General features: G+C 35.4%; 4 protein-coding genes and 1 long non-coding RNA gene across 8 annotated transcripts; 4 read left to right on the plus strand and 1 right to left on the minus strand.

The window, feature by feature from the left end:
* The first annotated feature begins 632 nt into the window (after window positions 1-632).
* Window positions 633-3,509, plus strand: LOC110622365. Of its 2 annotated transcripts, none has more exons than XR_006351899.1 (2): window positions 633-2,175; window positions 2,778-3,509. It is a non-coding gene; the product is annotated as an uncharacterized LOC110622365 (long non-coding RNA). The 2 variants fall into 2 exon arrangements; XR_002489093.2 differs by lacking the exon at window positions 2,778-3,509 and adding an exon at window positions 2,274-2,582.
* Window positions 3,510-5,056: 1,547 nt separating this feature from the next.
* On the plus strand, window positions 5,057-9,484 carry LOC110622104 (FT-interacting protein 7). Its single transcript, XM_021766491.2, has one exon. It carries the CDS (start codon window positions 6,090-6,092, stop codon window positions 9,309-9,311), a length of 3,222 nt encoding a protein of 1,073 aa, XP_021622183.1. The 5' UTR covers window positions 5,057-6,089; the 3' UTR covers window positions 9,312-9,484.
* Window positions 9,485-10,743: 1,259 nt separating this feature from the next.
* Window positions 10,744-14,636, plus strand: LOC110622477 (beta-glucosidase BoGH3B). The gene is made up of 10 exons (XM_021766979.2): window positions 10,744-10,871; window positions 11,180-11,403; window positions 11,498-11,702; window positions 11,999-12,089; window positions 12,184-12,329; window positions 12,864-13,107; window positions 13,206-13,310; window positions 13,412-13,594; window positions 13,685-13,889; window positions 14,079-14,636. Exons 2-10 carry the CDS (start codon window positions 11,190-11,192, stop codon window positions 14,561-14,563), a joined length of 1,878 nt encoding a protein of 625 aa, XP_021622671.1. The 5' UTR covers window positions 10,744-10,871; window positions 11,180-11,189; the 3' UTR covers window positions 14,564-14,636.
* Window positions 14,551-16,550, minus strand: LOC110622475 (DNA ligase 1). 3 transcript variants are annotated; one of them, XM_021766978.2, is made up of 2 exons: window positions 16,240-16,455; window positions 14,551-15,983 (listed from the first exon to the last, which is right to left on the minus strand). In XM_021766978.2, exon 2 carries the CDS (start codon window positions 15,981-15,983, stop codon window positions 14,778-14,780), a length of 1,206 nt encoding a protein of 401 aa, XP_021622670.1. In that variant the 5' UTR covers window positions 16,240-16,455; the 3' UTR covers window positions 14,551-14,777. The 3 variants fall into 3 exon arrangements, with proteins under 3 accessions (XP_021622670.1, XP_021622667.1, XP_021622669.1); XM_021766975.2 differs by having other exon boundaries at window positions 14,551-16,048; XM_021766977.2 differs by lacking the exon at window positions 16,240-16,455 and adding an exon at window positions 16,469-16,550 and having other exon boundaries at window positions 14,552-15,983.
* A 631-nt stretch (window positions 16,551-17,181) lies between these two features.
* Window positions 17,182-23,360, plus strand: LOC110623533 (syntaxin-132). The gene is made up of 13 exons (XM_021768517.2): window positions 17,182-17,532; window positions 18,322-18,420; window positions 18,555-18,611; window positions 19,008-19,056; window positions 20,043-20,131; window positions 20,205-20,278; window positions 20,884-20,926; window positions 21,037-21,097; window positions 21,213-21,238; window positions 21,449-21,526; window positions 21,899-21,979; window positions 22,746-22,811; window positions 22,976-23,360. The coding sequence occupies exons 1-13, from the start codon at window positions 17,515-17,517 to the stop codon at window positions 23,147-23,149; spliced, it is 915 nt and encodes a 304-aa protein (XP_021624209.1). The 5' UTR covers window positions 17,182-17,514; the 3' UTR covers window positions 23,150-23,360.
* The last annotated feature ends 162 nt before the right edge of the window (window positions 23,361-23,522 follow it).

A 23,522-nucleotide genomic window follows, 5' to 3' on the forward strand; every position in this document is an offset into this window, starting at 1 on the left:
TGTTTTGGCCAAGCAAGAGAGACATCTTGACCCTCTTTTCCTTTCTCATATTGAATAACCAAGAAAATAGAAAAGAAAAGAAAAGAAAGAAAAGAAAAGAAAGATTGGAAATGCAGTGGACCCTTCATGGAAGAGAGAAAAAGTAAAACATGAACAACTAATAATCCATTACTTTGATGTGATTATTCTACTTTTGTGAATGATAATTTACTCAATAATTTGGAGTTATATGATCTTCTCATAGGATTAATCATGAGAGCCCATGTAACCTTTTATTTACAGTTTCATGTTAGGTCAATTTGATTAAGTTAATTTCATACTCTAAGACATTTCATCGAATTATTAATGAAAAACTTCTTTTACCCCTTAATCAAATTTAAAAAAATAATAATAAACTATAAAAATTATAAAAAATTTCTAAAGAATTTAATATAATTCATTTACTATAATAGATATATTAATTTTAAATAAATTACATTAATTATATAATGGGTAATGGCAATTTAATTATTATATTATGCAAAAATTCTTTCTATTATACAAGTGGAATCATTCTGTTTTCATTTAATTTAATAAAAGATAGATAATTATAGGTTTAGGCTTGATTAATATCCAGCTATTAAAATTGAATTAAAATCTATTTTGTTAGATTTTTGTATATGATTAAGCTCTACAATTATTCAACTTCAACCCTAAAAATTGTCATTAATAGGCCAATGGCTTTTTTTTTCCTAAAAAAATAAAAGAGGTTTATCCTTGAGATGGAAGATTTCAATCTAATTAACAAGAGAGAGTTCAATTCCCATTGATTTTAATCTTAAATTAAATCGAACCAATTCTAAACTAATTTCACATTAGAAATGAAAATTTTCATTCTTTAGTTGCATAAACATTTAGACACTAAAAGAAGAGTGTGATGGTAAATTTCGCTTCTTGTTTTGGAGTCCTACACCAGCAATGAAAATATATATATATTATTTTATAATAAAGTTGATATCGACCCGTTAAATAAATATTTTCCGGTGAGAATTATGGTCTAATGGATTATATATGCTTATTGCGATTACTTGACTGACAATACTTCTTCCCAGTTATCAGTCTCTCTCTTTACATGTCAATGTTTTTGCAGAAGAATGAGTGCTTTGATGCGGGCTGTGCCTGTGGGTGACCCTATTTTCTTCTTTCTTCTCTCATAATGGAGATATCTTCATTGTTTTTGAGGCTTTTTCTTGAATCTTGAGAGACCACACCAAGAAATAAGAATATTATATTGTAAAAGTCAGTAGAATAGCAATAGTGGAGGCCCATGTCCCCTCTCTCTCTCTCTCTCTCTCTCTCATGCTTCTCTTTGGTCATCCTCGTCATTTTCAGTGCTAAAGCTTTTTCTTTCTTATTAAAAAAACAAAGGGACACACATAGCCTGTAAAAGGCACTCCTAATAAAGCCTTGTAGGAAGAAGACAACATCATCCCTCCAAAAACCTAACAGCCTTTTCATTATTTTACTCTTACAATCATGTGCTTTTCCTTATTTATCTCTTTGTTTTTTCTTTTCTCTTCCCTCCATTTCCTCTCTTTGTCTCACCTATTATACTTCTTTTATATGTGTTAAAGGGAAACACTCACAACTTCACTACTTTGCAGCCTTGCTTGCTAGGTTTTTGATTGTTGAATCATGACAACAACACAGGTAGCCTAATTGCTCTACCTTGTACAAAACCTTGGAAGAAGGAAAAGGGGTGTTTGGAATGAAGTTTGATCCAAGATCCTTGTTTCTCCTTTAGTGTTTGTTTTGTCCAGATGGGATTATTGCTTTTAATCTTGAATCTTAATGTTTGGTTTTATTAGTTGTTGCATCATGAGAGAGATTGAAGAAGGGAGATTTTCTTGTGAATCAAGATCTTCTCTCCCTCTTCTCTCTGTCTGTGTGTGCATGTGGGAGAGTTTCTGATGAACTTAATTCAAGATCCTTTTCTTTCTTCTCTTTCTCTCTGTGTATAGAGAGAGAGAGAGAGAGAGAAGGAGCCTGAAAAATTTGCAGTCATGTCCCTGTCCTCCTTTTTTTCTTTCACTTGATCTTGCAAGAAATTAATTATCATAGACTGATCTCGGACCAGGCTTCATTCCTCACACCAAGCTTTTCCATGCTGAACTACAATACATAGAACCCTTAAAGGTATGCTCTCAAATCTTCGATAAATATTTCTATTACATATATATTCTTTGATAGTATGTTACTGATTTAGCTTGTTATCATTCTCCTTTCCTGGCAAGATTGGAACATTGGAGAAAGATATTCTAGTATACTGTTGGTTCCCAGAGATTCGCGGACAAACAATACAAGACATAAACCCATGATGTTTCTTTTCATCAGGAATATGATGTCTTTTCTGAATATTTCACACTTCTTTACTTCCTCTTGTTGCAACTTCTTGGCTCAAAATCTTCAAAAATCAAAATATTCCTCAATCACTAAACTATATAGATCTCAAAAATATAAACCCTAGCAACAGACCTTCTGCAACATCAACTATTCATAGTGGGTTTTTTAATAATTCAAACAAAATCTGATCGCCATTTTTATAAGTTTGTACTATCTCTGCGACTTCCCATTGTTTTGCACCCTAAAGGCATCATCAAGAGCATCTCTGGGGGATTGGGACCAATTATTTAATTACCTTGTTAAAATAATTGAGTTTTCATTTATCTTTCATTTTAGGGTTTTGGTCTTTTGGTCTTTTGTGATTATATGATTTATCGTTTACTTGTTTTCATCAGATAATAATCACATCATTATGTCCAAATGAGGAGATGATCATATCCAGTTGATCATTACAGTTTGTACACATGGTCTTAATTAAGCGACATGATTAGATATGTGTATGCCAAGGCCAAAGTGTAATTTCGTGCTTAATGATTAGATAATGGGTTCTCTAAATCGACAAGAAAGCTTCTAGCTTTCTTCTTCATGATTAGATGTGGCTAAATTTTCATTCTGTTTTTTGAAATGTTCTAGCTTTGTATGCTGATTATATTCTAAAAGTTCTTGAATTATACCTCAGAACATATAAATTCCTTTGGAATTGTTTAGCCATTTGCGTGCAGAAGAAGCATTTCTGAAATGGGTCACCATATAAATGCTTGTTTGGCCTTGGCATATGCAGAAGCTAACTGATGATGATGATAAAATTTATTTTCTTCACTGTTCTTCAACATGTTTTGCCTGTGAGATCGACTGCAGCCATGGTTAAGTTACTTGATTACGTAGTGTATTTGGTTGTTTTAATGTAGAAGCAATTTTAGGGTTAGAGCGGGGACGATATACCTATAGCTATTTTGATGCAGACAAGGTTGTCTTCAAAACCAGCTGTCTTTAGAATTTGAAATTTTTCATTCAAAGCTTGACACAGAGTCTAGGCAAATCTTTCAAATCCTTCAGTTCTGCATGAGCTTCTGTTCATTCCTGTAAGTTTTGAAAATTTTTTTGTCTGGATTTGATTTCCATGAAAGGAATACCTGATGCTTTCAGATTAAATTTACACACAAATCTATAAATTATATTCTCTAAATATCAAAAATAAAATAATTTCTTTAATAATATAAAACAAAAATTTTAATTACGATGATGACAAGACGTGGTGACATATTAGTTTTCCACAAGATAAGATCTTGTTATATATAATTAGTATCTGTATAATTAGATATTTATAATGATGATATGTATATAATCTATTATAATTATTAATTTTAGACTTTTTTATAATATATTAATTGAATAAAAATAAAAATATCAAAAGGTAAACAATATTTTTAAAAAAAATTAAATTTATAGATAAATTTTGGGGCAAGGCCACAGCCCCTAACCCATAACGTAGATTCACCCCCTTGGGCCTGTGGTAGTTGGATTTCTGACTTGAAACTTGGAGTATGATTAATATTAGAATAGCTAAAGCCTTAGTAGTAATTAATTAAACGTTATAAAAAATATATTTTTATAATTCACTCTGAATATTAATATTTTAACTAAATTAACTTATTGCATATATTTATTTTATTCCCCAATTTCTGATTCCCATCTCAAAAAAAAATTTATCCCATGATATTTAACCCAAAAATAAAGAAAAAAATCTTACAACAAATTTAACTATATATTTTGTATAAATCAATAATCAAATCGAAAATTATCAATGAGCTAGTATTTAATAAAATCTCTAAAGCATTAATTTTGTCGATTAAAAAATGAAAAATTAATTAGTTTTAAGTAAAAGTAAGTTTCATTATTGTATAACAAAAATCAAATTAAAGATTAAGGTAATTGCAATTCTATATCTAAGTATTAAATTTTGGATTCATTTTAATAACCCAATTCAAAATATTATATTATATTATTTTTATTAGTATTATTGGTGAACACCATTAAAATATATATATATATTTTAATATCCTTTTGAATGTGGAGAAGTCAATCTTATAATCAACTTTGGATTTGAGAGAGAACCACAGATGAAAATTATCCTTGAACACAGCTAGCTATGACATTATCCTCCATTCTCAGCTTCTTCTTTTCCCACGCTGCCCCCCACAACCCCAAACCTTGTTTTCTTCTTCCTTTTGACAAAGAACAAAAGGTAAAAGAAAAAGTAGTAGTAATAGTAATAAAAATAATAAATCATACCACCATAACTGAGTTTTAATTGGTTGATTTTTTTTTTTGAAATAGGGGTAGGGGAAGTCGAACCTCAGACCTCTCAGGTCTATCAGGATGCACTTTCCACCAGGCTAAGTCTCGGAGTCCTTTTAATTGGTTGATTTATTCTTTCAAATAATGATAAACGCAATATTTACTCGATTAAAATATTCATTTAACGTAGTATTTACATTTAATAGGAGCATAGTATATATTTAATAAATTTAAATTTAATATAATTATACTAAATTAATTATAATTAAATTTAATAAAAATATAATTTTAATTTATTAAATTTCAACTCATTAAATTTTATTTAGTTTAAACCAATAAAAAAATTAACTTCCTAATTTTTCTAAGATGGAGAGGGAGAGAGCTAAACCTAGAAAATAAATTTATCTTTAAACTACTCAGTATTTAAAAGTTAAAATTTCAAGAGTGACAATTCCTGCCTACACCCCTCAAGTCCGCCATTGCATTCAGGACGGACGCGTTGTATCCTCCTATGACGAGCAAAATTGCTAAATCAAACATACAATAATACAATACAGCTTTATGTAAGGCTGCGTTGCCATACAAAGAGATAGAGAAGCTGCATTTCTATCACAATTTCAAAAGTTTCTTTTTAAACAACCACTTACCTCTCCCTCAACACCTTTGTCTACTGCTTTGAGCATGCTACAGTCCCACTTACATGGCAGTAAACACTGAGTGCCATACACGTTCCGATCACACCTGCATTGAAGTGTGAGAAATTAAAGCACTGCTGCTGTGGTGGTGATTACCTAATGTGTCATATACATCCATCTTTTTTGTCAAATTTAACCAAATATGCATTATTATACCAGAGAAAATAGTGACAGATCCTCCGAGGTCGGTGACGCAAAAAGATCAGCCATCTTTGATAAAGCATGCTCATTTGCTTCGTGGCATCAACTCATTACTGCTTTTAAAGCTTGAAAACATATAAATATTGGTATGGCATAAGGCTGGTTAGCTAGGGTCGGCCAAAAAGCAAAAGATGGAATCTTCCTGCCTCTAATATAATTAAAAAAAAAACGAATTTGAAAAAAAACACCACAGAAAAGGAAAAGTATCATATCAATAAGCAAGCTATAAGCAACTTAATAGTACGACATTTGGTCTAAAGATGTTCTTGTAGACCAAGTTAAGCATTACCTCTTCTCTTTTTTTTATCTTAAATTTTACAAAAATGAAAAAAAGAGACAGCCAAGATCCCACTATTGATCTCTTTCCTTTCCCTTCGTTTTCACTCTTTCACATTATATATCAACTCTTCATAAACACAAAACCCTCCTCTTTTTTTCTCATCTTCAAAAGCCTGAACCCATCGATTCACACACATGAAATAATTAATACTATAATTTTGCACCCATATCAATATGGCAAAAAATCAGAAACTGGTAGTTGAAGTTGTGGATGCTCGCAATCTTCTGCCCAAAGACGGCCATGGGACCTCCAGTCCTTACGTTACAATCGACTTTTATGGGCAGCGCAGGCGGACAAAGACAGCTATACGTGACCTCAACCCGGCATGGAATGAAGTTCTTGAGTTCAACGTTGGTAAGCCATCTAATGTGTTTGATGATATTCTTGAGCTTGATGTTTGCCATGATAAAAATTATGGCCCAACTAGAAGAAATGTTCATCTTGGAAGAATCCGGCTGAGTGCGACTCAGTTTGTGAGGAAGGGTGAAGAGGCTTTAATATATTACCCTTTGGAGAGGAAATACTTTCTTAGTTTGGTGCAGGGAGAAATTGGGTTGAAGATTTATTACCAGTATGAAGTGATACCGGCGCCTCCACCTCCTCCAGCAGAGGAACCGAAGGCTGATTCAAATGCAGAGTCACCACCAGGAGCCGAAGCTGCAACAGAAAAGCCACCAGAAGCTGAACCCAAACAACCGGAAGATGGCGAAAAGTCGAAAGCGGCAGAGGAGACCACCAAAGAACCTGATAAAGATCAACCAGCTGAGCATCCTACAGCTGATGGTGCCAAGCCTAATGAAGAGTCAGCAGCAGAAGCTACGTCACCACCTGCAGATAATGCACCAGCTCCTATTCAAGTTGAAAAACCACCAGAACCAGAGCCAGGGCCCCCACCCCCACCACCAGCAGCATCAGAAGCGAGTGAAGGCCAAGAGCATACACCGAAAGATTCCAATGGGCCTCCAGAAGCCGATGGAGACATTGTATTGGAACCGCCAATGAATAATTGGTCTCCCAAATCACCAGAAATAATGGCGTCAACAATATATGCTTCTGTGCCAGAAGTGAAAGTGGCTGGAATCAACGGTCCGCATCCCATCCCAAGACCAGCAGTAGCAACCACGAACTATACGTTGGAACCCCAAGAAAGCATTTCAATCGAACGTCCATCATTTGATCTGGTCGAAAAGATGCACTACTTATTTGTTCGGGTGGTGAAAGCACGGGGTCTACCCACCAATGCCAATCCCATTGTAAGGATTGTAACGTCATGCAGCCGCATACAATCTAAACCCGCACGAAGGACTGCATTTTACGAGTGGGATCAGACATTCGCATTCGGCCGTGACGCACCAGAATCCTCCTCTATCCTTGAGATTTCGGTGTGGGATCCGCCCATTGCGGAATGCAAGTCTGACATGGCAGGTGCGAAATTCCTAGGTGGGATTTGCTTCGACGTCACGGAAATTCCATTGCGGGATCCACCGGACAGCCCCTTGGCCCCACAATGGTACAGGTTGGAAGGAAGTGGAGCCCACAGAGGTGATGAGATGCTTGGGAACCTGATGCTTGCGACATGGGTGGGGACACAAGCTGACGAGGCATTCCCCGATGCTTGGAAAACCGACGCAGCCGGTAATGTTAACTCTAGAGCCAAAGTTTACCTCTCCCCAAAATTATGGTACCTAAGAGCCACTGTACTCGAAGCTCAAGACGTCTTGCCAGCAACCCATTTAAAAGAAGCCTCGTTTCAACTCAAAGCCCAACTAGGATCCCAAATCCAGAAAACCAAAGCTACTGTTACCCGCAACGGCAACCCCTCATGGAATGAAGACTTGCTCTTTGTTGCAGCCGAGCCCTTTAGCGACCAATTGATTTTCACCTTAGAAAACCGGCAAGCTAAAGGAACTGTTACCCTCGGGATTGCCAGAATACCGCTTACGACCATAGAGAGGCGGGTCGATGACAGGAAGGTGGCGTCTCGATGGTTCACTTTTGAAGACCCCAACAGTGAAAAGATAGCATACAAAGGTAGAGTTCAGTTGAAGTTATGCTTTGATGGTGGGTATCATGTAATGGACGAGGCGGCTCACGTGTGCAGTGATTACCGGCCCACTGCGAGGCAGCTATGGAAACCTCCGGTGGGCAGTGTTGAGTTGGGTATCATTGCTTGCAAAAACTTGTTACCCATGAAAACGGTAAACGGTAGAGGGTGTACAGACGCTTATTGTGTAGCCAAATACGGCCCAAAATGGGTTCGAACTAGGACCGTTTGTGATAGCTTGGACCCCAAATGGAATGAGCAGTACACTTGGAAGGTTTTCGACCCGTGCACGGTGTTGACAATTGGGGTCTTTGATAGCTGGGAAGTATTCGAATCCGACGGTGAAAAAACTGCCGCGCGTCCTGACTTCCGGATTGGGAAAGTACGTATACGTATATCTACGTTGGAGACGGGTAAAGTGTACAGAAACTCGTATCCATTGATATTGTTGACAAACAATGGGGTGAAGAAAATGGGGGAGATCGAAGTGGCAGTGAGGTTTATACGTACAACTCAGACGTTGGATTTTTTACACGTGTACTCACAGCCATTGTTACCGTTAATGCATCACATAAAGCCTTTAGGGGTGGTCCAGCAGGAAATGCTGAGGAGCACAGCTGTCAAGATCATAGCTGGTCACTTGTCAAGATCAGAGCCACCCCTTCGACGCGAGGTGGTGTTTTACTTGGTTGATGCGGATTCGCACGCTTTTAGCATGCGAAAAGTACGTGCCAATTGGTTTAGGATCATCAACGTGATCGCAGGGGTATTAGACATCGTACGGTGGATAGAAGACATGCGTGTGTGGAAAAATCCTACGGCTACAATACTTGTGCATGCATTACTAGTGATGCTGGTCTGGTTCCCTGATTTGATTGTCCCCACATTGGCATTTTACGTGTTCGTGATTGGTGCTTGGAATTACAGGTTTCGAACACGGGACCCACTGCCCCACTTTGATCCAAAAATCTCATTAGCAGATGCGGTGGACGAGGAGGAACTTGATGAGGAGTTTGACACACTTCCAAGTAGCAGATCAACGGACAAGGTTCGAGGGAGGTACGATAAGCTAAGAACACTAGGGATACGGGTGCAGAAGATATTGGGGGATTTTGCGACGCAAGGGGAGAGAGTGCAGGCATTAGTGACGTGGAGAGATCCGAGGGCGACGGGGATATTTGTAGGGCTGTGTTTTGTGGTGGCGATGATATTGTATTTGGTACCGTCAAAAATGGTGGCCATGGCATTTGGATTCTATTACTTGAGGCATCCGATTTTCCGGGATCGAATGCCATCGCCGGCATTGAACTTCTTCAGGAGGCTTCCTTCGCTGTCCGATAGAATCATGTAGGTCTATTTTATTGGTAGCTATTTTAAAGAAATAAACTCATATAGACAAATATTGCACATCATTTACAGAGCTGGTGTGTCTTATTTAGAACCTAATTTTGAAGGTCATATGTTGTCGCCTACCTTTGTGGAACTTTAATTTGTAAAATTAAAAGAATTAGATCCATTGAAGAATTCTAGCTAATTAATAATGTATGGAATCCATTTTTCAAATGTTAACCAAAATGATTTGCTCATAAAGAATTCAGAAGACGCACGTCGGTGATTAATAAAATAATTTATAATAATCAGCCGATGAAAATAAAAAATTAAATTAAATTTAGAAAAATATATAATTAAAATACACTGTATTGGCTTTTCTTTTGTCATTTTAGTTGACCATATTTTGTTGGAGGAGTGCATAACATTCACAGCTCACATCCTCCAACTACCAAATTTCCACTATTTCATTTTCTTTTCTTTCTTCCGTGATTATTTAAAAGTTTTAAAATAATCTTTTTCAATCAAATTTTGAAAATCTATTTGGTTTAAACCAAAAAAGTTATATGTAGTAAAATTAGAAAGGTACATTATTACTCAATAAATTTAATAAAAATTAAAACTTTTTAGATTTAATCTCATTTAAGAGTTAATTCTCAAAATTATCTCTAGCTGAAGGTTAAAAATACCCAATCACAAATATTGTGTCAAATTTTTATTATATAATGTAGAATTCTACATTGACATCATCCTATTCAAATCCTGACAAGGTAGAAAGTAAAAGACACACAAGAATTCAAAAAATAGGTAAATCAACAATTAAATACAAATTAGAGGGATAATAAGAAAATACATAAAAAAAAAATATTTACATATTTACAGTATATGTAGGGTGGGTAGTATTTTGTTCAAATCGAAAAAATTGATCGAATCAAATTGATTTAAAAATTTGGTTCGATTTTTTATATATTTCGGTTCGATTTGGTTTTTAATTTTAAAAATTTCGATTATTTTGGTTCGGTTCGATTTTAATCAGAAAAAATAAAAAAAACTGAACCGAACCGATTAGTGATAATAATATATTTTTTCAATAATATAGAAAAATTAAATTATACTAAAATTAAAATATTTTAATTAAATTTTAAAATATTAAAAATAAAGTGTAAAAAATAAAAAAAATTATTAAAAATCGAAACTGATCAAACCGAACCGAATCAGACCGGTTCGGTTCGATTCGGTTTCTGACTAAAATCGGTTCGATTCGATTTTCATAAACACTAAAATTTCGGTTTATTCGGTTCGGTTCGGTTTTGAATCGAACCGACCGAATGCTCACCCTGGATGTATATCCAAAATTAACTGACTCGAGTAATTTGGATGCGCGCAGAAACTACCAGCAAAGCGAAGCTCAATAAATAAACAGAGCAACACGTAAAGCTGTTGAAAAAACAAACTTTCTATAAATACCACTTCTATCCAATACCCTTGCAAAGCTCCTCTCTCTGCTCTCTTTCTCTGCAAAGGTGAGTATACGTGTGACCAACATTGGCTATTGCCTGTTGGAATCTTGTTGTTTCTTGCTGTAAGTTTCTCTCTTCTTCTTCTTCTTCCTCTTTTTCCACGATTCTGTTAATTCTGTAAGTTCTTCAATGCTTTGTTTCCTAAGGGACAAAAACATGAGACCATGATTTGATTATAATAAATGTAATATTTGTGCATGTCTATGTATCATGTTGTTTCTTCTGGCCTGGAGTTAGCTGCTTCTGCTTGTCTATGCAACTCTGTTTTAGCTCTTTTCTATGTGATGCATCATATGGAGTAACAAAATTTTTTTTCCTCTTTTCATTGCTTGATAGAAGTTGTGAATTATATTTTCTGTTCTTGTTTTAGTAATACAAAGATGGGTAGAATTCCCATCTTCTTGATGTCGCTTGTTCTCTTATGGGGAGCCATAGCAGAAGCAGAATACATGAAATATAAAGATCCAAAACAACCCATTAATGTTCGAATAAAGGACTTAATGAAGAGGATGACACTGGAGGAAAAAATTGGCCAGATGACACAGATTGAACGCAGTGTTGCGTCTGCTGAAGTGATGAAGAAGTACTTCATTGGTAAGCATTATCCATTCTTAAATCAAACAAATTAAACTATATCAGAAAGAAAATGAAAGAAGAGATGAAACTAAATAATTTTTTCGTTCTCCAGGGAGTGTATTGAGTGGAGGAGGGAGTGTTCCATCTAAACAAGCTTCTGCAGAAACTTGGATTAAAATGGTGAATGATTTTCAGAATGGTTCTTTATCAGCCCGACTTGGGATTCCTATGATTTACGGAATTGATGCTGTTCATGGCCACAACAATGTCTATAATGCAACTATTTTTCCACATAATATTGGGCTTGGAGCCACCAGGCAAGTAAATGTGACACTACCAATTTTCTGATCAAACTGTATGTTGTATATTCATTCTCCGTTTTGGTTTCTAGTGCTAGCCTCTAGTTTGTCTTTTTTTTTTTTTTCTTGTTCTGGTTAAAGGTTTAAGTATATTGATTTGAAGTGTCACCAGACTCTGATGGATTTGATCAACTTTGTGATCTCATGATAATATAAAGATTTAGATTTTTCTGCTCTCAAGTTCTGTCCGTTGAGTGTAGACATCAGAATAAAGACAGTTGATTTCATAATGAAATTTCTTTGTAATAAACTAGGGACCCTGAACTTGTTAAGAGGATTGGGGCTGCAACAGCACTTGAAGTTAGAGCTACAGGCATTCCATATGTTTTTGCACCTTGTATCGCGGTAACCCTGCAATCCAACTGTTAATTTCCATCACATCAAGAATCATTTTTTTGTCACAAAACTCTGATCCTTTTCACTCCTTGTGACTTTGCAGGTTTGCAGAGATCCAAGATGGGGTCGATGCTATGAAAGCTACAGTGAAGATTCTAAGATTGTTCAAGCAATGACCGAGATAGTAGCCGGATTACAAGGAGATATTCCAGCTGGGTCTCCAAAGGGAGTTCCCTTCGTCGCTGAGAAGTAAGAATATTGCTCCATAGTATTTTTTAGACAGCAGATGCCAAGTCTTTATCTTAATTACTTTTTGCAAGGGCAACCAAAAAACATAAGGTTGAGTATTACTTTTCCTCTCAGCCAAGGGCAGACTTGATAAAACAGCTTGTAATATCACTAAACGGAAACAAAGAAAAGAAAGATGACTAAATTTGACTCTTCTTAAAGAAGAAAATTGAAAATGATTGGTTTTGACTTTCACAAATTTCTTTCCTTTTTTCCTAATAATTTTGGAGCTTTATCCCTTCATTTGTTGCTTGTCCAATGTGTATCACTAATCGGAAAAGTCATACTCTGCTATCTACCTTTGATGTGTGACTAGGAGTATAGTGGTCTGATTCATTGAGTTTCTTGAGGATTTGGCCGGTTTTAATACTGAGGCTGCCACATTTTTGTCATCTTATTATCTCAGTTGCATGGAATATTTATTTCACAGGTTAACAAATTTTACAGTTAGCTTAATCTAATTTAGCTGTTAATTTTCTGGCACCTCCTTCACAGAACAAAAGTTGCAGCTTGCGCCAAGCACTATGTTGGTGATGGAGGAACAACAGATGGGATAAACGAGAACAATACGGTTATAAGCAGACATGGTTTGCTTAGCATCCACATGCCTGGTTACTACAACTCAATCATCAAAGGTGTGTCTACTGTCATGGTCTCCTACTCTAGCTGGAATGGAGTTAAAATGCATGCTAACCGAGACTTAGTCACCGGCTTTCTCAAGGACACACTTCGCTTCAGGGTATGAAATTTTTCTTAAATGTATGGATCCTTTCCATCTTAACCAGTTCTGACGAGAAAATCTAAGAGTTGCATGCGAAATTTTGTGGTTTGCTGCAGGGTTTTGTCATCTCAGATTGGGAGGGTATTGACAGGATCACCTCTCCGCCCCATGCTAACTACTCATTTTCCATTCAAGCAGGAATCACTGCTGGAATTGACATGGCAAGTCATTAGTCTGAACACTGAAGGCTTTTCGCTTTATCAGGTTTTCATCACATCGTGGCAAATTCAATCTTCTAATACTTCTTCTGATAATCCTGCAGATCATGGTCCCATTCAACTACACAGAATTTATAGATGGCCTAACATACCAGGTGAAGAATAACATAATTCCAATGAGTCGAATTGATGACGCAGTAAAGAGAATTTTGCGAGTTAAGTTCGTAATGGGTCTCTTTGAGAACCCATATGCAGATGATAGTCTGGTGAACCAGCTTGGAAGTCAGGTATATATTGTTCATTTCAGTCCAATGCAAAATAGGTAATTAGAGAAAAGGAAGTGACACTTCACTTAGCCAACCCTACAATGCAAACAGGAACATAGAGAACTTGCTAGGGAAGCTGTGAGGAAATCACTTGTGCTGCTAAAGAATGGTGAATCAGGTGACAAGCCATCGTTACCCCTCCCCAAAAAAGCTTCAAAAATACTTGTCGCTGGCAGTCATGCAGACAATCTTGGTTATCAGTGTGGTGGATGGACAATTGAGTGGCAAGGACTAAGTGGTAACAATCTCACAAGTGGTAAGTTTCTCAACTTATCCCCTCATTTGTCTTCTCAACAAATTGACCTCAGATTTTTTAACAGCTACGCCTAAGACAAGAAACTGCACTTTACCTCTAACACACCCTTCTTAAAAACAAAATGTGAAAACCTGGAAGAAAGAATACATATAGCATCAAGCATTACCTGAGTGTTATGATCATGAACAGGTACTACAATCCTGACAGCGATAAAAAATACTGTTGATCCAAGCACAGAAGTTGTCTACAAGGAAAATCCTGATTCACAATTTGTCAAGTCTGGAGAGTTCTCCTATGCTGTAGTAGTAGTAGGAGAACCCCCATATGCAGAAACTAATGGTGACAGCATGAACCTGACAATTGCTGAGCCTGGACCAAGCACCATCCAGAATGTCTGTGGAGCTGTGAAATGTGTTGTTATTGTTGTCTCCGGGCGTCCTTTGGTAATCCAACCATATATGCCGTTGATAGATGCTCTTGTTGCCGCTTGGCTTCCTGGAACTGAAGGACAGGGTGTTGCTGATGTTGTAATTGGTGATTATGGTTTCACTGGCAGGCTTTCTCGTACATGGTTTAAGACTGTTGATCAGCTGCCTATGAATGTCGGAGATCGATACTACGATCCCCTCTTCCCATTTGGATTTGGCCTCACTACCAAACCCATCAAAGCTTAGATGTCCATTTTGTGAAATTCAGTTGAATTTGGCTTCATTATTTATTATAAACCTAAAATTATATCATTTTATTAGATATGTAATTCAGTTTGGTTCATATTTATTCAGTTTTTTGGATTTTAATCGCATTAAACTACCTCTATTGGAACATACTTTGTATTACATCTTACAACAGGTGAAGGGAAAGGAACTGTGTATCATTTTGCACCAGGGGCTATTTGGAATCAGCTATTTGGGTGTCTTTGTCCTTCTCAGCAGCAACAGAGCTTGCATTCTCAGCTTCATTTATCTGTCTAAAAATGTTGGCTTTTTTCTCAAAGAGGGTTTCAATTTTTCTATCAATCTTCACCAACTTCTTTTTCAGATTGTTGAGGCCCTTGCTTTTATCCTTCTCACCATTTTTCCTTATCTTATCACCATTCTCTTTCTTGTCTTTATCTTTCTTCTTCTCTTTACTTTCCTTTGCCTTATCTTTCTCTTCCTCCTCGTTCTCCCCCTTTCCTTCTGATTCTGGTTTAATCTCCCTTGACACAACTTTGGCATCGCTCTTTGACTCATTAACTTCCTTTTTCTTTTCCTTTTCCTTCTTCTCTTCACCTTCATGTATTACGTCCTCATGCTTCTCTTTCCTTTCCACATTCTTTTTCTTTTTCTTCTTCTTCTCTTCTTTCTCTTCACCTTTCTTTTCTTCGACATCCTTTGTTTCATCATTGTGTTTCTTCTCTTTCTTTTTCTTTTTCCCTTCCCCTTTGTCTTCTTCTTTTTCATTCTTTTTTTCTGTTTCTTCCACAGATGCTTCACCTAGCTTTTTCCCTTCTTCTTTGACCTTCTTTTCTTTCTCTTTCTTTTCTTTCCTGTCATTCTTCTTCTCCTCATACTTTTCCTTCCCCTCCCCCAGATGCTCCTTAATCCCCTCTTCCTTATTTCTCAAACTTTTGTCTTTGACTTCCCTTGTCTCTTTATCCTTGTTCTCTTTCTCCTTCTCTTTCTTATCTTTCTCCTTCACATCATCTACATGTTCTTCCTTCTTCTTTTTCTTCTCTTCTTTTCTCTCGTCTTGCTTATCTTGTTTCTCTTCCTTTTTATTAGTTTCTCTGGTTTCATTATCTACCTCCGACTCCTCATCTAAATTATCCCCACCATCTTTTGCCTCGTCCTCTTTCTTCTTCTTCTTCTTCTTCTTTTCCTTGTTTTTATCTTTCTCATGGTCACCTTCATCATCTTCCTTCTTCTGCTGCTGCTTCTTATTTTTCCCCTCCTCGTCCCCTTTCTGCTTTGGCTTTTCCTTTTCTACCGATTTGGTCTTCAGTTCAAGTTCCACTTTAGTTTTCTCTCCATTCGCATCACTTAGCTCTTTGTCTTTGCCTTTGAGTTTGACATGTTCCTCTATTTCAACAGCAGTTTCAGATTTGCCTTCCATCTGTGAAATTTTGCAAAATAATTTAACTTTCAATGTAAACCCTTTATTGTTTAAGCTAATATCCCCTGAAAAAAAAAATGCAGACCAATTAGGAAGTGAGACCTCAATAACAACCACAACAACATGCAAGAACTTGAATTGAATATTCAGTTGCAAAGGCAAGATTAATAGATCGATTCATTACAGACACAAATAATGAGGTTGCCATAAAGCAGGACACTCCATTTTGCTATTTTAATCTCTGCCACTCAATTACCTGAGACGGAGAACAATTCCATTCTTGATGATTTTTCTTTCAGACACTCTTCACAAAACAGAAACTAATGGATAGTAAGAGAACAATAGTGAAATCCCAAAAGCTAATACAAATGAAATATGCAGATATATAACGAAAATTAATTGAAGAAAAAATAGAGGAGATATCTTTTCTATTAAGGTATAAAGAAAAGCTCAGAGAGAAAGAAGTAGAGGGAAGGAACCTGTACCTTGTCTTTTGTATATGATAGAAGAATGATTCTTCCGTTGAAAGAAAGTTATGAACAGTGGAGTTTGCAGCTTCGCCTGCTGACTCTTGGGTAGGTGTAAAATGAAATGCAGATGGATGCGAGTGCCTGCCGGTTGAAATAAAGAAAAGCTTCCTGCTGACCGTTAATCAAAAGCGCTAAGGCCTCAAACTACTGAAAATATTCAAATTACTCCTTATTAACTTTAATATTAACTTTTGTATTTAACTATGAATAGATTGATTAGATTCTCTATTTATCCTAATAACCAAACTCATGAAATCCAATTATTTTGATAAATATAATTTTAATTTGGTTTGATTTAATTACTTATTAATGATTTTTTAAAAATTCAGTAATTAATTATAAATTTAGTTATTTTTTATTTAATAACCAAAATAACAGTTTTTTAATAATAAAATATTATTTATAAAAGTTATTTTATAATTTTATTGTATTATTGATTTTATAATTATATTATTAAAATAAATTATATTCATTTTATACTTCAAAAATATAATTTACAAAAAAAAATTAAAAATTAGGTATGGCAGGTAGTACACAATAATTATAATACAATTTTTATTTTTTATTATGTTTTATACTTCGAACATAATATTAAATTTAAACCGTTACTGGGACCCAGAAATGATCAACGGTTCAGATATGTTTAATCCGTGAGCAGCTTCACATATGATTTTGAACCTGAAAGGAAGCTGTCTCCTACCTGGCTTCCCGGTCTGTTGAGTCACACCTCTCCTGTCTTCTCTCTCTCTCCATGATTTCATCACCGGAGCAGCGACCCGATCGATTATTCTCTCTGCAAGTGGGAAAGTAGAACCCTAATTAACAGCTCCTTTTATCTTTCTACAAATTAAGCCCTGGTTTTATGTTGGCCTCCTAACCTTCGTACTTGAACACTTGCTACTTGAACAGTCGCTACTTTTCTATACGCCATCTCTTCTTCACTTTTTAATTTTACGTAATTTAGATAAAAAAGGAGGTTCCTTTGATCTGATTCTTCCAAAATGAACGACCTTCTATCGGTATTTTGCCCTTCTTTTCTTGAATTTTTGTTTCTTTTCTTTGTTCTTTAGTAGTTTGTTTTATTGGGTTTGTCATGTTTTGAATTTTTTTTTTTCTTGTTAGTGTTATAGCTTTCTTAATTGGATCCATTACCCTCAGAGTAAACTAAGCATCTGATTATAGGTCGGTTAGTTAAAGAAGTTCAGAAACTTATTTTTGTTTAGTGAGACAGCCGAAAAGTTGAAGGAAATTCAAAATCTTTTAGTTGTAGAAGTTTACTGTCTAAACATTTCGAAAATAAAGACTGAATATTTTGATTGAATTAATTAATCTGGTCTTTTGTAGTGTATAAAGATATTGAATCTTTACTGCTTAGCCGTTATTGAAAGGGTGTGTAAACAAATATGGTAATCATACTTCCTATAGTTCTTCATTGTGCCGTCAGGTTTCCTCCTTGTTCCTTCGTGTTAGATTCACTGTTTAAATCCAGAAATGTAATTAGATTACTTGCTATTGCCATCATCGTCTTGCTGCTAATAAGACACACTCGATGGCTTTTTTGTTAATGGTGCTTGAGGATTCATAATGCTAATGCATGTTTTCAATCCATGAGAAGCTTATCAATCATAGATGACGCTGTTTTCTTCACTATTGGCTACCGAGTCAATCTTTCCATCAAGCTGACCATTTAGTATCTTTGTGTTGATATTATCAAGTGGTTATAATGTTTAGCAGATGACGCCGTAGTCTGGCTTATGCTAGGTTTAGCTGGATTTACCTGTAAGTGTAATGAGTTGATTATTTTGCAGGAGTCCTTTGAGATCCCTCGTGGGCAGAGTTCTAGAGCTGGAGATGTTGAGATGGGAATGAGTTCTGGAGATTTGGGTCTGGAGAGTTTCTTTAAAAAGGTGCTTTTTTATTATCTTTCACTCGTCATGCTCTTGGTTGTACATTATATACTCTGCCCTTAACTTTTTGGTTCTGATTAATATATGACAACAATGATTTTGTATATTTTTATCAATATTTCATTCTCTTGCAGGTTCAAGAGATTGAGAACCAAAATGAGAAGCTGGACAAGCTACTTAAAAAGCTTCAGGTATAACCTTTCTATGTTTTCCTTTCATCTGTTCTGACTTGCTTATTCCTAGGAACTAACTTGAGTAGCTTTTTGGCAATTTCTGTATCTCAATATTCTATGAATGCCTCTTAACACCTTGTTTCCGTAAGCAAATAATAGTAGCTTAAATTATGAATTAATGAAGGAAATTCATTAATTGAAAGATACATGTATGAACAATCTTGCATTACAGTTGGAGCAATTGAGCAAAGCTTATGTGCACTGTCATAAGGCCTTTCCAATTTGTAGTTCTCTTCAATATATTCTGAGTCTAACTTTGCACTTCTGCATAGATAGCGATAAAGAGTTGATTCCGCAGATAATTGCTTTGATGACTGAAAATTTTATCATCATTCTTTTTCAAATTTTGTGCAGGATGCACATGAAGAGTCAAAGGCTGTGACTAAAGCTCCTGCCATGAAAGGTTATTAGCAGTTTGCATTTCCATTAATAATTTGCAACTGGAGTTTGCCTTTTAAATGAAGATATTCTACTCTCTTTTGTTTTGCAAATTAAAATCAGTTATTCTGAGAAAGGATAGAGCAAAGTTGAAGAGAACACAATTATCTAAGGACTTGATGACCAAATTAATTGTTAGCAACTGCTTTTGTTCATGGCATGATTCCATTTTTAATTTCCAATTACTAGAAAACATAAATGGCTGGAAGTGAACCAGCAAACATCAAATTTGGACATTAAATACATCAACCTATTATAAGAAATTTGAATTCAGTTTCAAAGTTTTGGTATACAGACTTTGTGGGATCTCCAACTGTTAAAAGGTGCTAGAAGACCTCTAATTGGTTGCAATTAATGACATTTAGAACTTATGCTGACACTGGCAATTAGTTTTATGTGTGTATCTATTTTTTCATTCTTAGCTTCTTTTTCTTTTTGTTTTTTTCCTCTCCTTACCCATCTCCTTTTTTTGTTGAGTTCCACTATGGGTCCGTTTGGCATTACTATTTAATCTATCATTAAGAAAACTACTTTCTTGAATATACTAAATAGATAGTATTTAAAATTGATCAAAATTAAAAATTTATCGGTTTTAGCCATAAGAATACTAAAATAATATAAAAGCTTTTTCCATTTGTTTTCAATAGTTTGTAATTGCTATTAAATCTACTATTGAAAAAAATATTTTCTTAAATATATTAGTAGATAGTATTTAAAGTTGATCAAAATTAAAATTTTTTATGTTCTAGCCATAAGAATACTAAAGTGGTATAAAAGCTTTTTTACCTTTTTTTTTCTCATTACCATCTTAAAATAGTTTTTCCCCCCTGAAAAGCACTTCTTTAACCCTAAAACTTGATGCCAAAATCTTCTCATGCTCATCAATGTACTATCCATCTGCATCATTGTGGAATCTAAAATATAGATTACTGTTCTGGCTTTCATCTGCAGCAATCAAGAAGCGAATGGAGAAAGATGTTGACGAGGTTGGAAAAATTGCTCGTTCAGTAAAGTCAAAAGTTGAGGAACTTGACAAAGAGGTAAATGATGTGTTTGTTTTTCTTCAGTGATCCGCATCCTTATTATGGCTCACAATATCTTTTCGTGGTTCAGAATTTAGCAAATAGGCAGAAGCCTGGGTGTGGAAAAGGAACAGGTGTAGACCGATCAAGAACCTCAACAACTATGTAATTTGCATTCCATCTCTACTTCCTAATAATTTTTCTTGTCTCCTGTATGAGCTATGCTAATTTAGATAACCCCTTGTGACTTTATTCAAAATTCCTCTTATACAGTTAATTATCACCATATTTTGAGAGATTATATAAAAATGATACTCATCTCAGTTGTCAAAGATTTGCTTTTGGACTCAAGGAACATGCATATTTCCTATTCCAGATCACTATCGTGCTCTTTCAAACAGACCTTTTCTCAACTTATATTTTAATGAAATCTGAAAGTAGAGCTACACATATGCTCACTGATCTTTTCTACCTTGCTAACTATTGTGAGGCTCTAAAGCAGTTTTTCTAGTTCATTTCCATGAAACCCAAGAACTTTCCTATTTATGCATATGTAGTTGAGACCTAAAAACTCAAAGGTTTTTGGTTCCTATTACTTTTTGCAGTAGTAATGCAGAGAGGAGATGATAAATAAGTATTACTAGTGATTCTATAAGTTACATTTTTTCACAGAAGTTTTTTCCAATCAAGTAACCTGTACATTTGTTCACAGAAGTTGTTTCCAATCAAGCAATCTGATCTGACTAAATCATTTTCATATTATTGTGCAGGGCCTTGAAGAAGAAGTTGAAAGACAAGATGGCTGAATTTCAGGTAACCTGATCTGATTATATATCATTTTCATATTATTGTGGATCTTTCACAGCTTTACTTCCCCACCTATTTGTGGTCTCATTCCTTTGAGTTATTTGTAAATTGTGCAGAGTCTAAGGGAGACTATCCATCAAGAGTATCGGGAGGTTGTTGAGAGACGTGTTTTCACAGGTTTGAACTTTTCTCTTGTTCCTTTCAATGGTTAGTATGTCTAGAAAATGATGTTTTTTTATAATCTATGATAAGTTATCTAATTGTTCCTGTTTCTTGGTCTGCTTGGTTTCAGTGACGGGCACTAGAGCAGATGAAGAGGTGAATTCTTTTGTACTCAAAACATCACAAGGAAATTCATATTCTGTGTCCTCTTTCCCCCTCTCTTTAAGTATGCTAAGAGTAAAGCAGCATAGTGAGACTTTTAGTATCTGTGCAAAACTTATCCTCCACAGACCACCTGAGCTACGCCTAGGTGGTTGTGACTTGTGATTTACATATTTCTGTAAATTAATTATTCAATATTTGCAGACAATTGACAGATTGATTGAAACTGGAGATAGCGAACAAATTTTCCAGAAAGCAATCCACGAGCAAGGGCGAGGCCAGGTTTGTTGCTCATTTCTTCCTCCACTGACTTGTTTCTTCACTTGGTAGCACTTTGCAAAGTTAGGAAAGAAAGTGTTTCTTAAGATAAAAATATTTTGCCTTAAGGGGTGAAGCCGCTATTGAGTAGGATACTAAACTTGCTCATTAAGATGATTTAAATGGTTTTTGACCTTTTCCTTTCTTCTTGTCCTTTTTAATACTCCATGTTTTCTTATTTCTTTTTTTTTTTCTTAATTTATTTCCCCTGAAAAGGAGGGAAAAAAAACATTTTTAGGATGTTTTAGTTTTCAATTTTGCATTTGACTTCTGATTGACAAGGTCAAATAAGTACAATGGCTCTTGCCTAATTTCATTATATGTTTGAGTTTGCAGGTAATGGATACTCTGGCAGAAATTCAAGAACGCCATGACGCTGTCAGGGATTTGGAGAAGAAACTTCTGGACTTACAACAGGTATTGGCCTTTGTATAAACTTCTTTTTTGGAAGTCCATGCCTGCTGTTCTGATTTCAACATCAATTTATAAGGTACAAAAGTTTTGATAAATTAATGTATATGTACCTATACACAATAAGCTGAACATGTCCCAGTGTAGTCAGGTACTGTTATCAGTGTCTGCTAACAGCCTAACACAACATTTGAAAAAAAAAAAAAAAAAGAAAGGAAAGGGGAAAAAAGAAAAGAAATGAAGAAGCAAGATTATAGATGAAATTCCTCGACACAGCCACCAACACCAGGAAACAGAGTTTTCTCTCTAAACTCATATTTTCTACAAATCTGCAGCAGAACAAGTTAGTTAAGAGTACTGTTTTTTTTATTCAGACAAAAAAAAAGAGTACTTTTTTATTAGATGCATTTTATTTATATTAGGAAAGATTTCAAGTTATAATAACATTGCTGAAGGATACCCTTGTTTGCATGATAGCCTTTACTTCCATGTGATCACAACTGTGTAATTCCACTTCTAATATGCAGTGACTCTTAGGGGACAAGTGGAGCATTCCCTTCTGTGGTTGTAGGAAGAGAATTATTGGAAAGAAGCATTTTTGCACAAGTTTCCACATTAATTATTATAATTTCTTGGAATAAAAGAATTATCCTTGTTCACGTGTGTGCGTGCTCATAAATCAACGAGCATCTGCTAAATATGAGAGACAGAGAGAGAGAGAGAAAGAAAATTGAGATTCTATGCATTTTGTTAATGCACTCATCATGTGCAGATTTTTCTGGATATGGCAGTATTAGTGGATGCACAAGGAGAAATGTTAGACAACATAGAATCTCAGGTAATTGAACTCATTCCTAATGCCCAACAACTTTGTCAAGCGACGAACATGTGAAAATGCTTGAAAGCATGTTATTGTGGATCATAGCTGAATGGATTTGGGTTAATGACTAGAATTTCAAAACTCTGTGATATGACTCTGCCTTATATTTTCCTATTTCATAGGTGTCTAGTGCAGTAGATCATGTGCAGTCGGGGAACACTGCGCTCCAAAAGGCAAAGAAGTTGCAGAGGAACTCCAGGAAATGGATGTGTATTGCCATCATAATCCTTCTTCTTATTGTTGTAATCATAGTTGTTGCCGTGATCAAACCATGGAGCAACAACAAGGGTGCCTAGTGTCATTGTGCAATTTGTACATTGTATAAATGAGTCATTCATCAACTCTTGGATCCCATCTGCAGTTCATCTATTACTTTGCAATTCTTTTACGAATTCTGCTTGTGTCTGTTAAAATTCTGACAAATTTGGTTGGGTTTGCGCCACCTTTTATAGCTGTGTACTACATTCTTTTGCAAACTCGAAATAAAATTTGAAAGTTTTTTTTATCTCCCACAAAGTTCAAGCAAGGAACTATGAAATCGTTGGAGATAAATGTTATCAGCCGGCCAGCTTATCACCAGTATTTGGAATCATCCTTCCTTTTTTGTGCTGGCCATGTTCGTGCTGCTGTCCACTTGTTATTGCCAAATAATTGTCTATTTAGAGGGCA

Source organism: Manihot esculenta, chromosome 9 (assembly GCF_001659605.2).
Source record: "Manihot esculenta cultivar AM560-2 chromosome 9, M.esculenta_v8, whole genome shotgun sequence".
Lineage (NCBI taxonomy): Eukaryota > Viridiplantae > Streptophyta > Magnoliopsida > Malpighiales > Euphorbiaceae > Manihot > Manihot esculenta.

Excerpts from the sequence above, each read along its gene's own strand:
- LOC110622104 (XM_021766491.2), top strand. The coding sequence starts at position 6,090 with ATGGCAAAAAATCAGAAACTGGTAGTTGAAGTTGTGGATGCTCGCAAT.
- LOC110622477 (XM_021766979.2), top strand. The coding sequence starts at position 11,190 with ATGGGTAGAATTCCCATCTTCTTGATGTCGCTTGTTCTCTTATGGGGA. Across the intron at positions 13,595-13,684 it reads TGAACCAGCTTGGAAGTCAG|GAACATAGAGAACTTGCTAG; the intron begins GTATATATTGTT and ends CAATGCAAACAG. Across the intron at positions 13,890-14,078 it reads TGGTAACAATCTCACAAGTG|GTACTACAATCCTGACAGCG; the intron begins GTAAGTTTCTCA and ends GATCATGAACAG.
- LOC110622475 (XM_021766975.2), bottom strand. The coding sequence starts at position 16,261 with ATGGAATTGTTCTCCGTCTCAG. Across the intron at positions 16,049-16,239 it reads GGAATTGTTCTCCGTCTCAG|GGGATATTAGCTTAAACAAT; the intron begins GTAATTGAGTGG and ends TTTTTTTTTCAG.
- LOC110623533 (XM_021768517.2), top strand. Across the intron at positions 21,239-21,448 it reads GCACTAGAGCAGATGAAGAG|ACAATTGACAGATTGATTGA; the intron begins GTGAATTCTTTT and ends CAATATTTGCAG. Across the intron at positions 22,812-22,975 it reads TAGACAACATAGAATCTCAG|GTGTCTAGTGCAGTAGATCA; the intron begins GTAATTGAACTC and ends CCTATTTCATAG.